The sequence below is a fragment of the Pteropus alecto genome, unplaced genomic scaffold (genome assembly GCF_000325575.1).
Source record: "Pteropus alecto unplaced genomic scaffold, ASM32557v1 scaffold44, whole genome shotgun sequence".
NCBI lineage: Eukaryota > Metazoa > Chordata > Mammalia > Chiroptera > Pteropodidae > Pteropus > Pteropus alecto.
This window is the reverse complement of record NW_006436812.1, coordinates 3,177,911-3,191,273: the sequence shown is the minus strand read 5'-3', so window position 1 is coordinate 3,191,273 and position 13,363 is coordinate 3,177,911. Positions and strand designations below refer to the sequence as shown.

General features: G+C 52.4%; 1 protein-coding gene and 1 pseudogene across 2 annotated transcripts in view; one reads left to right on the top strand and one right to left on the bottom strand.

Annotated features, from left to right (window-relative positions):
* Positions 1-308, bottom strand: part of PPL (periplakin) — a 43,211-nt gene extending 42,903 nt beyond the window's left edge. For both annotated transcript variants that reach the window (XM_015591066.2, XM_015591067.2), the window contains exon 1: positions 45-308. In XM_015591066.2, the coding sequence (XP_015446552.1) occupies positions 45-106 (62 nt within the window). In that variant the 5' untranslated portion in view covers positions 107-308. The remainder of the gene's footprint in view (positions 1-44) is intronic.
* A 9,165-nt stretch (positions 309-9,473) lies between these two features.
* On the top strand, positions 9,474-9,589 carry LOC112481629 (annotated as a pseudogene).
* The last annotated feature ends 3,774 nt before the right edge of the window (positions 9,590-13,363 follow it).

Genomic DNA, 13,363 nt, shown 5'->3' with positions numbered 1-13,363 from the left:
GTTTCGCCGGGGCGTCTGGGCGCGGCGTGCGGGCGCCTTCTCACCTCCGGGTCTGCACCGCGGGGCTGTATTTGCCTTTGTTTCTCTTCTTGAATAGCGAGTTCATGGTGGCGCTCGGGGTGCGCAGGCGGGCGGGCAGCGGGTCTCGGCTCTGGGCTGGACGCTAAGCCGCGGGCGGGCCCTGCGCGCACCGAGGGGCGGCAGCGGGCGCAGGTGAGCGAACGGTGGCGCAGGAGCCCGAGTGCAGCGCGGCTGGGGCGCCGGGTCACTACTCGCGGGGGGCGGGTCACCCGCCCGCCACGGGCTCTCGGGGCCGCTCCCGGGAAGGTGGTGCTTACCTTCCCGGAGGAGGGGCCACCGGACGGGCGGGGCTTCCAGGCGCTTCGGGCGCGCGCCCCAGGCCCGGCAGGAGCGAGTGGGGCACTCGGCCTGGGCTGGGGTGGGGTGGGGACGCGGGGTCTTGTCTGGACACCCCCTTCCCAGCAGGGGCACTCCAATGGCTGGGCAGGCAGGCAGGGGCGCACAGGTCGCTTCCCAGAGCACCCTCAGCCCCACCCTCACCCCCGGCCTGGCACGCCCCCTGGCTGAGGGCCCCTCGTCTGGCTCTCCGTTGCCTCTGTTATTGGCTAATACCCAGGTGGGGCCTCCCCAGGCAGTTGTGACAGTCTGGTCTCTGCGCCCTGGATAGTTAGTGAATTACACTCAGGTGGTAGCAATGTTGATGACAATTGAGAAAAAGGGGCTTTGGAGTGCGCAGCCGGGGTTCAGATCCTGCCGCCACGAATGGTCAGCTAGACAGACGCCTTGGCAATGCGTCTTAGCTCTCAGACTCAGTTCCCTTATTTGTCAAACAGTGATAACCGCCCCCGTCCCAAAGGCTTATGAAGAGATTCTTGTAAATAATTCACACAAAGCGGTTAGCACAGTGCCTGGCCCAAATGCGCAGCAAGCTTTGCCATTATTATTATCGTGCCATCTAGGGCGGACAAAAATTCCTTTGAAACTTTAATAACTCCAGGCTTTGGCATGATAGAACTACTTCATGGCTGGTCATAAAAGCTGTTGGATTTGGATTCAGAATACCCACATTGCACAATTCTGCCAGCCTGTGCCCGGGTTACACTGTCCCTCTGTGCCTGGGGTAGATGGGGGACCAGTGTGTGCCCAGGTTACCCTGTGTGCAGTGGAGATGGCTACAACTGGACAGGCAGTAAACCCAGTCCAGCGGTGAGGCCAAAGGAGGCCGGACAGCTGGGAGGGTTCAGCGTCACTCTGGGGGGCACTGGGGGCTCTGAGCCCAGCTGAGAGGGAGGAGCACGCAGTATCCAGGGGAGGGGCCAGAAGGCAGCAAGATGAAGGACAAAGGACTGTTAGGGCTCAGATGCGGGCAATGAGGTCTGCGGCGGAGGGAAGCAGGTACCCCTACTGGGCATCCAGAGTCCTCATGCGGGTCCCTTTTCTGCCCGTTTTTTATTCATAAAATAAGGAGGTTGGTGGGGAAGTGGGTTCCCAAGGGATTACTCTGTCCCAGACCCAGCAGCGTTGGAGAACACCTAGCGTACTTTGGGCTTTCTCTTGTTTCTGTCACCAAAGGACAATGGTTTCAGTGTTACAGAGACTCTATGAAACCTTATTCTTAATAGGGCATCTGTGGGTGGGCTTAAGGGGGTCTGTGAATCTTCCTACAATTACTTTCAAAATGTGTGTCCATATGTGCATTTTTCTGGAGGAGGGTCTATCACTCGCAATAGGCTCATTCATTCACTCACTCAACAAAAACTAGCACCCTCCCAGCCTCGGCTGCCCAGTTCTGCTACATTGATTAGAATAGGGGAAAGCCAAAAATAAAAAATAAAAAAATAAAAAATAGCAAAGGGCCTTTCTCTTGGGGGGGCGGGGTTTGGGGAAGATACATTCATACTACTAATTTTTAAAAATCGATGTCCCTTAAGTTACTTTTCAAAAGGGTCTGGGAACCTAAAAAGGATACAGGGACCTGCCAGAGCATCAGGATCCCAGGGGAGTTTGTAAACAGGCAGATTCTAGGGCCCTGAGCCCTGCAGCTCCTGACTAGGGAGCATAGGAAGGGGCCAAGGAATCTGAACTTCCCCTTGAGAGAAGCCAGGATTGAGGGATCCCAGCTGCACCACCTCCAGCTGTTCAGGTGGGAAGCCCTTGAACAGACCTTCCTGCCAAATCTAATCCTGTGAACTTGGCTCTGCCTGGCTCCTCTCTCAGCCCTCCTCCCCCCAGGTGGAGAGTTTCTCACAAGGCAGCTAAGGGCTTGAGCATTTCCCTCCATCTGAAGTGACTTTTCTTCCTAGCTCTGAGGTTAGGATGGGCCTGGAGGTCACCGAGGGACTCACCTCTAGGCAGCCTACACTGGGAGCACATGTCAGGGAGGAGCCAAGTTTTCAGAGCACAGGTGAAGGGCCCACCTGGGACCTGCAGAAGCCTCAACTCAGAATACTGAGGTCAGGTGCAAGAGCAAAGTGCAAGGGAGAGAGAGGGTGAGGGAAAGAATATATGTGTGTACACGCACAGAAAACTTCTGGAAGGATCCGTGAGAAACTGTTAGCCGTGAGTCCCCTCAGTAGGGACAGGAGGGAAATCTGAATTTTCATTGTACATCTTTTTAGAGCGTTTGGGTTTTATTCTGATTTATTTGAATTTTTTAAAAAATTTCTTTTGGACTTTATTCATATGTGTTCGAATTGCTTTTTCAGACCCAAGTCTGGCATTCCCTTTTCCCGGAGCTTTCCTGCTGCCTCCTCCCTTTTATTCCCCTCACCCCAACTTCATGCCCCTCTGTCAGCACCCACCTTATCGGATAAGGACCGAGAGATACGGTGGATTACAGATGATATGTTTTGAGGAAAATAGAGCCCATGCTGAGGAAGGGAGCTGCTCTATACCGTCCAGTTTCTAAAGTCTAAGACCTGAAGTATAAAGTTACAACTACAAAACCAGACTGGGTTGAGGGCTCCAGAGATGGGGAGGGACAGCAGGCTGGGGAGACCTGGGTTGCAGTCCTCACTCAGTCCCTTTTGGCTGTGTGAATGTGGGCAAGTCATTTTGCCTCTCTGAGCCTCAGTTTCCCTCATCTGTGAAATGGGCACAACTGTAGCATTTCCCCTCATAGGGCGAGCTCCCATTTATTAAGCATTTAACAAGCCCACTGCCAGTTAGTGAGGGCTCGACGAATGGGGAGTGGGTTACATCTGTAGCTGGAGGCTCAATGCTTATAGTGTTGAGGGGTACAAGTGATGACAAGAATTCCAAACTCTGTCCAGACTCTTTCCAAATCTCTTTTCCCCATACCTCCTAAGAAGTTGCAGGTTAGCTTAGGGGAGGGAACCAGACTAGGGACGTAGAGGTAAACAGGCTACTGCCTCAGCTGCTGAGTAATAGCCGTGGCATTGATGATATTAACGCCGTTTCTCATTTATTCAGGGTGATTCCATGCCAGGCAACATGGCATGTGCCTGACACGCTCAGCCGATTGTCTCCAAGGACGCCCATGGGATGAAGCAGAACAGCCCTCCCCACCTGGGAGGAAGCTCTTATCTCCTGTTCTAGGAAAGGCCACTGAGGTCCTGAGAGGTCTGTACCCGCTGGGCTGGTTCCCGATCAGCCTGCTCCAGCTGGAGTTCTCAGATCCCCCTCCCCAACCCCTCCACCCTCCCAGGCTCCTGCTGACTCAGCTGGGCCCCGCCCAAGAGCTTCAGAGAGAATTAGCAGATTTAGGGAGGAATTTGAGTTGTGCCTCACCATCCCTCCTCCCTCATTCTCTAAAAGCTGGGCTCCGAGCTGGTGTGGCTATGTGTGTGTATGCACGTGTGTACACACGTGTGCACGACACTCGTCCTGGGCAGTCCGGATGGGGCGGGAGCTGCGTTCTGGCCCTGAGCATCCTCCTGTGGGCAGATGGGATTTGTTTGGTTCCCCTCTTATGCCAAGTGACTCATCCCTCTGTCGACCCGGGATCGGGGTTCAGGGAGGGTGTTTGTTTTCCTGGTGTTTGCTTGATGGTTAAACTCATGGAGATGGCACCCACAGGACCATCCGGTTCCTTGGCAACCAGGCCACCCTTGGTCCCTGAGCCCTGTCTCCTCTCACTGCTGGAACAAACTGCTGGTTCCCAGGAGGCCACCACTTTCCTGAAGGTCACCCACATTCTCCTTGTTTGCTGTCATCGTTTCCCCAGCAGCTGGAGAGTTGCTCACTCACTTGCTGGCTCTGTGAACCAGTTTGAAACAAGAAGGGCAGCATTCCCCCTGCCCTGGAGAGAGGGAGGGGCATGTGCAGGTCCCGATGGCCTGTTCCTTACGGTAGAGTCCTCTCCTCCCAGGGCGGGGGCGGGGGCGTGGGCGGGCGTGGGCCTACTCTCCCATCTCCGACTGCACAGCCTCACCCCAACCTGGGGAGCATTTACAAATGCAGATTTCAGGGCCCCCTTCCGAGTTTATGGTGGCAGGGCCCAGGAATCTGCATATTAACAAAGAGCTACCCCCCTCCCATAATAAAACTGGTGGTTTCTGGACCACCCTGAGAAGCACAGGTGTGAACAGGAAGAGATTCAGCACACACTCAGATCCTGCGAAAAGCCCATAGGCTGTAGCTTAAAGCCAACCTGAGTTTGAATCCTGGCTCTGCCATACATCTAGCTGTGTAACCTCGGATAGGTGGCTTAACCTCTCTGAACTTTGGTTTCCCTATCTGTAAAATGGGGAAGAGCTTGTGCATCTGGCATAAATGCCCCTCACCTCCCTGCCCTCTGAGGGACAGGACTGGGCTGGCCCAGCTTCACCCTGTGTTTTGTAACATGTATTTACTTTTCTAGTAGAACAATGCAAGGGATGGAAAATCATGCGAGGCCTCCAGCCCAGATGGGCTGACTCACACTCAGAACTGGGCTGGGGGCCTGGTGAGCTCCCCACAGCCCTCACTGGGGCCAGAGGGGAGGCTGGGCCCTGGCAGCAGGGACCAGAAAGGGTCCATGGTGAGTCACCACTCTGCTTGCCCCTGAGTCATTCGTTCCCTAAGAATGTGCCTCGGATCTACCCTCTGAGGGCGGGGGGCTGGCAGGCTGCCCCATCTGGGCCACCTCCCCACCGCTTGCCAGGCAGCCCCACCCTGCTGCTCCCCCAGGGAGTCCCTGCTCTGATGACCCCCTGCTAGCCCTCTCTGGATGCAGGTGTGTACCTGGATGACTGTCGTCAAAATATTGAAACAGTTCCCCACCAGTGATTGGATAGTGGCTGCTTCAAGCCCCGGGGTCCCCTGGCCACCCTGTCCCTTCCTCCAGGACCCAGCCCCTGCGGGGTTAAGCCTTGGCTCAGCAGGGGACCCCTCTTAACCCTGCCTCGCCCACAGGCTGGAACCCCATCAGTCCCTCTCGTAAATCCAGGCCTCATCGTGAAGCCTGGACCACTTTCCAGCACAACCAGCCCCACATCTTCAGACACCTCATTTCAAGCCCATCCCTGGGCCTCTCAGACAAGGCCTGGGAGGGCCCAGCAAGGAGGTCATGGTGTCAGGGCAGAGAGTAGAGCTGGGTGGGGCCAGACAGGCTCTGCCAGGCCTGGGATCCCCACAGGACAGGCTGCCCAACCCAACCCCAAAAATCCTATCCTCCTCTCAATGCCCAAGCCTACTTCCTCCCACCCCGCCTGCCTCCCAGGGCCCTGCCAGGGCTCACGTCTGCACAGACCGGTGGGGTTACATTTTTGGGGCCAGTGATCAGGATGTGACAATCTCTGGGGATGGCCCAGGTCAGGAGGTCAGGATCCCATTCTTTCCTGAGCCTGGGGACTTGAGTGATAGATGAGCCAGGTCACAAAGGGCAAAACACAAAATAAAATCAGGTTTTAGCTTGAAGCCAACTTGGGTTTGAATCCTGGCTCTGCCATGCATCTAGCTGTGTGACCTTAAACAGGTGGCTTAACCTCTCTGAACCTCAGTTTCTCCATTCGTATAATGGGGAAGAGTGAAGGAGCTCAGATGTCAAATCCCAGCTCCTCCATTTCCTAGCTGTGTGACCCTGGAGAAATGTCTTTACCTCTCTGAACCTTGGTTTCTCCACCTGCAAAATGCGGACTCTCTGGTACCTGCTCCAAGACACTCATGGGTCTTGAAAGAATTCAGTGAATGCAGACATGCAATAAAGACTCCAACAACTTTCATTGAACATTTACTATGTGCTAAGGCCTGCGCTAAGAGCTTGACTTGGGTGGTTGGTACTATGTTTTCTGGCTGTATTGAGGTATGATGGACAGACAATAAAGTGCATGTATTTAAAGTGTACCATTGGATGAGTTTTAACATAAGCAACCAAAAGTGAAATCATCACCATAACGGAGATGAAGGAACTGGCCCCCTTCTTCTCCCCATTTTTCAGATGTGGAAACTGAAGCTCCAAGACATTACATGCCTGCTCAAGGCAGTCAGGAGGAGACTCAGGATTTAAAACCTACAATCTGGGTCAGTGCCCTTATCCACACCCTCGCCACTGTTCACGAGGGCATCTTCTTTACTTCCCACCTGGAGCCATGCCTGTGCAGGACCAACTTTGCAGGTAGACCCCTTCCCATGCTAGACAACCAGCACCTTAGGGACAAGGACCATGTCCGGCTCACTCTCTACTTACAGGGTGCCTGGCACATAGTAGGTGTTCAGTGTCATTGTTAAATGAATGAATGAGTGAGTGAATGAATGAATGAGAGGGTCAGCGTACAGTGGTGTTCGCAGGGAAGGTCCCCTGAGGAGAACCAACTAAGTGTTAGTAGGTCCTGAGTGAGAATTTTGGTAGAGAGAAGGGGTTCATTTGTTCATTCAGCAAATTTTTATTGAGCACCTGCTATGTAACAAGTCCTGTTCTAGGCACTCAGGATACAAATCGAGTATAACAGACACAGGTTCCTGCCCTTGGGGAGCTTGCTGCAGAGGACTTGGGTGGGGATGGGGGGACAGTGTAAGTTCGAGGCCACTTATAGATGGATGAGGTACCTGACCGGTGTCCCCAACAACAGAGCATCCCAAGCAGACAAAGTCGTGAGCGGGAGCCAGTGACACAGTGAGGAAAGCAGCCAGACCCTAGGCTGAGGGTGGTCAGAGCCCCAGTGAGGAAGGAGGGACCCCCTGCTCCCTCATTATGCTCCCTCCTGTGCATCACTGACATGTCCATGGGAATCAGTCTCCTCACCCACCCCAGGAGGGGTTCTCCACCTCTTGCCCCGACAATGCCTCCCACTTATCCATTTTGGGAGCATCTACTATATTCCCAACCCTGGGGATAGAGCAGCTAACCAGATACAGCCCTGCATATTCCCAGACTGGAAAGGGAAGAGGAGAGAAAAGCAAGGACACAACCACACTTTTAAGAAAAGAAATAACTGAAGTGCCCATCAATGGGGAGTGGCTGATACATGATGAAACCTCCATAGTCTGGGAGGGTGGACAGGGGTCAGGAACGTGACAGGAAAGTGGGGGGTGGAGGGGAGGCCTATAGGCCTCACAAGGAAGGAAGCCTGGGCTGTACTAAGTAAAAAAAGGAAGTGGCCTACCATTAGGTATTATATTTTTGCCATTTGTGATTTAAAACAGAGCTGCCCCCATATCTCGGTGACTTTGCCCTCCTGCCTGCCTGCCTCTGTCTGGGTCTACCCTGGCCCTTTGTCTGCTGTCTCTGCTGAGGTCAAACATTCCTGCCTGGGACCTGGGTGGCCAAGCCCCCATGGGCTGCCCTCCCAGGCCATTCTCTGGTCACCAGCTCAGGCTAATCCATCCTGGGCCCAGGCCTCCAGGACTGATGAGTCAACACCAGTTGGCTCTGGACAAACACCCCCTCCTCCCATCCTGAGGTGCCTATTGCGCCCCCGCCCTGCCCAGTCCATCCTGTTCCCTCAAAAGGGCCCAGCTTCTGTTACTCTGGGCCAACTCCAGGGCAGCCCTTTATAATGGGACTTCCTGCGATGATGAAACAGTCTGCATGTATCTGGGAGGCATTAGCCACATGTGGCCACTGAGCACTTGAAATGTAGCTAATACAACTAAATTTTTAATTTTTTGTTTATATGACATTTATTATTATTTATATAAACATACGATACGTCCATATTCATTTAATTAATTTAAAGAGCTGCATGTAGCTGGTGGCTATCACAATGGGCAGCTCCATAGAGTCAGCGTGGGTCCAGGCATGAAGGAGAAGTGGACGCCTGGCACCCTAGCCTCTCCCCTGGGGGTAGGGGCAGCTTGAGTTGCTGGTTGGGAGCAGCTCAGGCCTTAGGGAGTGACGGGATGGTTCCCTTGGAGTCTTCTGTCTCATTGACTGGGCTATGGCTGTCCCTGCCTCCACCCCCTTCCCAGCCCCTTGGTGTGACCCCAGCCTGGTGGGCAGAATCATGACGTGTGCTGACCTCTCGTTGTTAGAGTGCCCAGCTCTGGCACTGTGTCTGGCCTCCTTCATTCTCCCAGGTCTCTGACTGATTCCATTACAGCTCTGCCTCTCCCTCTGCTGGTCCTCACTCCCCAAGTGCTGTTCTCTACTCCACACGGCAGCTCCCGGAGGACCTGACCTAGGGTGGGGGGTCGTGTCACATTTAATCTGCTGAAAGGCAATGGGACATATCCTCCTTCCAATCAAGAAGAGTCAGAGTCTATAGCTGCCCTGGCCTGAATGAGTTTGGGTGCAGGAACTTTGCTTGTGAAGTAACCCCAGGACATAGGAGCTGGCTTGGGGGAGAGCCCAGGGGTGAGAGGTGGGAGGGGAGGCTGACCAACTCAGGGTGTAGTTGCAAGCCAAGCCTGCAGTGGGCTGATAGTGGCCCCCAAAAGATAAGTCCATGTCCTAACCCCATGCAACCTGGGAATGTGATCTTATTTGGGAAAAGGGTCTTTACGGATGTAATTAAGGGTCCCAAGATGAGATCATACTGGATTTAGAGTGGGCCCTGCATCCAATGACAGGTATCCTTACAAGAGAAAGTCAGAGGGAGACTTGAGACACAGAGGTACATGGACAAGAGAAGGCCATGCGACCACTGACCGAGGCAGAGATTGGAGTGACTTGATGTGAGGGTGGAGGAAGAGGCCACAGCAAAGGAATGACTGCAGCACTCTGTGAAAACACAGAAAACCACGGACTTGTATCCTATAAATGGGTGGCCTGCATGGTAGGAGAATTACCCTCAGTAAAGCAGAGTTATCACTTTCCCATACCGCACCATCTTAAATGCTACCCCCTCAGCAAAGTCCCATGGAGGATGGTTCCTCCCTCCAAGCTGGCACTATTGATCTCCCTTTTAAAATTTTTTCCAATGTGTTTTTTTAATATTATAATAAAAAAAGTATAAATGTAAAACACAAAACTTAACCATTTTCAGGATGTGGTTCCATAGTGTAGCAGTTAGCACGTCAGCTTTACACGCAGAAGGACCCGGGTTCATGCCCCAGTGGAGCCACAGTCCATGGTCTATGGCCATGCCACCCTGAACAAGCCTGATGTCTGATCTCGGAAGCTAAGCAGGGTCAGGCCTGGTTAGTACTCGGATGGGAGACCACCTAGGAAGACCAGGTGCTGAAGGCGTAAATAATAAAAAACAGAAAAAAACCTTACCATTTTCAGTGCACAGTTCAGTGGCACTAAGTACAGTTATGTTGTTGTAAGAGCATCTTCACCAGAAGCTGGAAAAGGCCAAGAAGTGGATTGTCCCCGAGAGATTCCAGAAGCTAACCTCGCCAACACTTGACTTCAGCTTGACTTCAGCCTGGTGAGACAGTTTTCAGATTTCTGACCTCCAGAATTGTTAGAGAATAAGTCTGTATTGTTTTTAAGCCATTAAGTGATAATTTGTTATAACAGTCGTAGACCACTAATAAATGGGGGTTCTTTTTTTCCTGACCCACAGGGGGACCTTGTCTCTGTCGCCATCAAGGTGACATGGGGCCTGAGGCAGGTCATGGGTGAAGGTGAGAGCATAGGGGGCTGGCGGTAGGTATCTCCTTCTACCCCCTGTCCCCTCCCTGTCCCCTGGGACTCTGCTCAGGCATGCCACCCTGGACACCCCCTCTTTAGTTACCCAAAGGGCGGGCAGTATGCTGGTGGTCCTCCAAAGGTGGGGATCCTTACATGACACTGTCTGACTCCGTGGGTTGTGCACTAACTCCAGATGGTTAGTGGCAGAATTGAGTTGAATCGAAGGGCACCCAGCTGGTGTCCAGAATTAGAGAATCGGTTGCTGGTATGGAAAAAATCCACACATTTGGTGTCAGAAGTGTTGTGAGTAAAAACAGTTCAGCCATGAAAAGGAACGAAGTTCTGATACCTGCTATAACATGACCGAACCTTGAAAACATGATGCTCAGTGAGAGACGTCCACAGAGTGTACGATTCCATTTACAGGAAATGTCTGAAACAGGCAAATCCATAGAGACAGAAAGTAGATTAGTGGTTGCCAGGGGCTGGGGCGGGGAAGGTCAGTGGGGAGTGACTCCTAAGGGTGCGGGGTTTCTGTCTGCGGATGAAAACGTTCTAAAATCGATGGCGGTAATTTTTGCAGCATCCTGTGAACACACGGAAAACCACGGACTTATACCCTATAAACGGGTGGCGGGCACGGTGTGAAAATTCTGTTTCAATAAAGCAGTGTTATCACTTTCCTACATGGCACCATCTCAAATGCCACCCCCTCAACTAAGTCCCATGGGAGATAGTCCCTCCCTCCAAGCCGGCGCTATTTCTCCCCCCTCCCCCCTTTTTTTTTTTAACTTTTCCAATGGGATTTTAAAAATATTATTGTAAAATACACGTAACAGAAAACTTACCATTCTCAGTGCACAGTTCAGTGGCATTTCGCACTTTCATTGTTGTGCAGCCATCGCCAGCAGCCATCTCCGCAACTTATCTTGCAAAACTGAAACTCCACACTCATTAAACACTAACGCTCCATTCCCTCTCTCCCTGCTCCCGGCAACCACTCTTCTACTTTCTGTCTCTGTGAATTTGACAACTCCAAGAACCTCATATAAATGAAGCCATTCAGGACTTGCACTTTCGTGTCTGTCTTATTTCACGTCGCATAATGTCCTCAGGGTTCATCTCCGTCGTAGCTTGTGTCAGAATTTCCTTCCTTTTTAAGGCTGAATAACTTCCATGTTACCCCCATTTTAAAGGGGGGGACATTGTGACCACATACTCTGCAGAGATATTGGAAGGTGGCAGGGCCGGACTGCATACCCAGGCCAACTTGACCCCAGCACCCACCACTCAATCACCCAGCACCACCCTGCCCTTGCTCCTGCCCTGTCCCCTCCTCACTGAGAGCTCGTAGGGCTCAAAGGGCCTTTTACTCACCTTTGGACCCTGACTGCACAAGCAGCTCCAGGTGGAGTCTGGAAGCAGCAAAGCAGTGTTTATGGAAGTGGCTGGACCCAGAGGTGGCCATGGAGGTGGCCTTGGATGTAGGCAGGGCCTGCTTGTGCAGCCCCCAGGGACAGGCTCCCCCAGACTCCGCCTCTTGCTTGCAATCAAAGCCTCCCAATGACCAGGACCTCTACATAGAATCATGCAGGCTGCAACCTGCACACCTGTACACAGCTGCCCTGACAATGACTCCTCGGGCCCTCCAGGTCCCCAAATCCAGGAGGCCCCTGAGCTCCACTGAGAAGGGGGAAGAAGGAAAAAAGAGGCAGCCCTAGGACAAAAATGAGATGCAGAAAGCAGATTGGGGGTTGCCAGGGGCTGGGGGAGGGACAAAGTGACCGCTTGAGGGGACCTGAGCTTCCTTTTGGGGTGATGAAATGTTCTGGAACTAGATAGTGGTGCTGTTTGCATAACCTTGTGAATGTACTAAAAGCCACTGAATTATATACTTAAAAATGGTTAAAATGGTACCTTTTATGTTATGTGTATTTTACCACGATAAAAAAAATGCTCCACTCTCTCCAGCTTCAGCACTATCCCAGAATCCTTATGTATTCTAAGGCCTAGACTGAGGGCCACTTGGGTCCTAGACCCTAGGCCCTCTCACTCCACCCCCTTCCTCATCCCACCTGTTTTTGGTGTCACACTGAGCTATTCAACTGAGGACATAACCCTGCAGGACACCTTCTGGGGTCATCTGTGTTTAGATTGGACCTAATGTTTTACTCAAATAAATGTATCACTAATGGTTGAATTTCCTGCAGCCATGGTCTATCTGCAGGGGTGGTTTCCGGAATCTTCAAAATGCAGTTTGGGTGGGACTTTCCCGCAGGGCAAGTAGGAAGCAGCAAGTAGAAAGAGCTGCCTCTGGGACTGGCTTCATGCCTTTAGCATTCCCATTGAATCACCCCATCCTTCTGATACCTCCTCAGTCTGGGGCCAGGACGCCTGGCTATCCTTCCAGTTCAGGCTGGGAAATCACAGCTTCCAGATACTTCAGCCGCAGCTCTGGGGGAAGAAGGCTTTGAAGAACCAGAGTCCTGGGTTTGAGTTCCTTACTAGCTGTGGGACCTCGAACAAGTTACTCAACCTCTCTGTGGCTTAGTTCCCTTGTCTTTAAAACGAGGATTAAAATATTTTTTAAAAATTTAAGTGACAGTCACATAACATAAAATTAACCATTTTGGTTGTACAATTTGGTGACATTTAGTGCATTCACAATGTTGTGCAACCACCACCTCTAAGGAGTTCCAAAACATTTTACACTGCATGGGTTGTTTTTGAGGATTAAATGTGTGAATGTTTGTAAAGCCTTAGAATGACATCTGGTACAAGTGCCAATGAGTGCTCAATCAACGGTAGGATGAACTGGTAGAACAGTGGTTATAACAGCGAACACGCTGCGCGGGTGACATTAACTCTCTTCCCTTGGGCTAGAGGAGGGGGAGATAGGTTTACATCCCCCTCTGGGCTCCATTTTCTACTTTGAGCTCTCTGTACCCACCCACTGTCGCACCCCTCCCCCCACCCTGGTCCTTTCCTCTCCAGTTGCGGGGGAGGGGAGTTGGGGGCGGGCGCTGATGGAGCCAGGAAACCTGGAGCCTCTTCTGCAGTCTCAGGACCTCTCCTTGGCTCCTTTTGGCTCTTCTTGGCCCACTCCCTGCATCTCCTACGCTTGCTGCTGTTCCCGCAAGCTGTCACCTTCTGCAGCAAAGGAGACACGTGTACGGTGGGGTGGCCAAGAAGATTCTGCTTGAGCGGAGTCGAGTGAATGGGAGTGGAAGCACGCCCACATCTGGGAGGAGCTCTTACGAGCGGACCTCCCCCACTTATGAGCGCACCACCTCCTTCTCCAGGGCCGGCTTTTACTCCGAGCATCCCGGGATCCCCTGTATCCTGCAGATCTGCGGGAACCTGCATTTTAACATATCCTGCTGA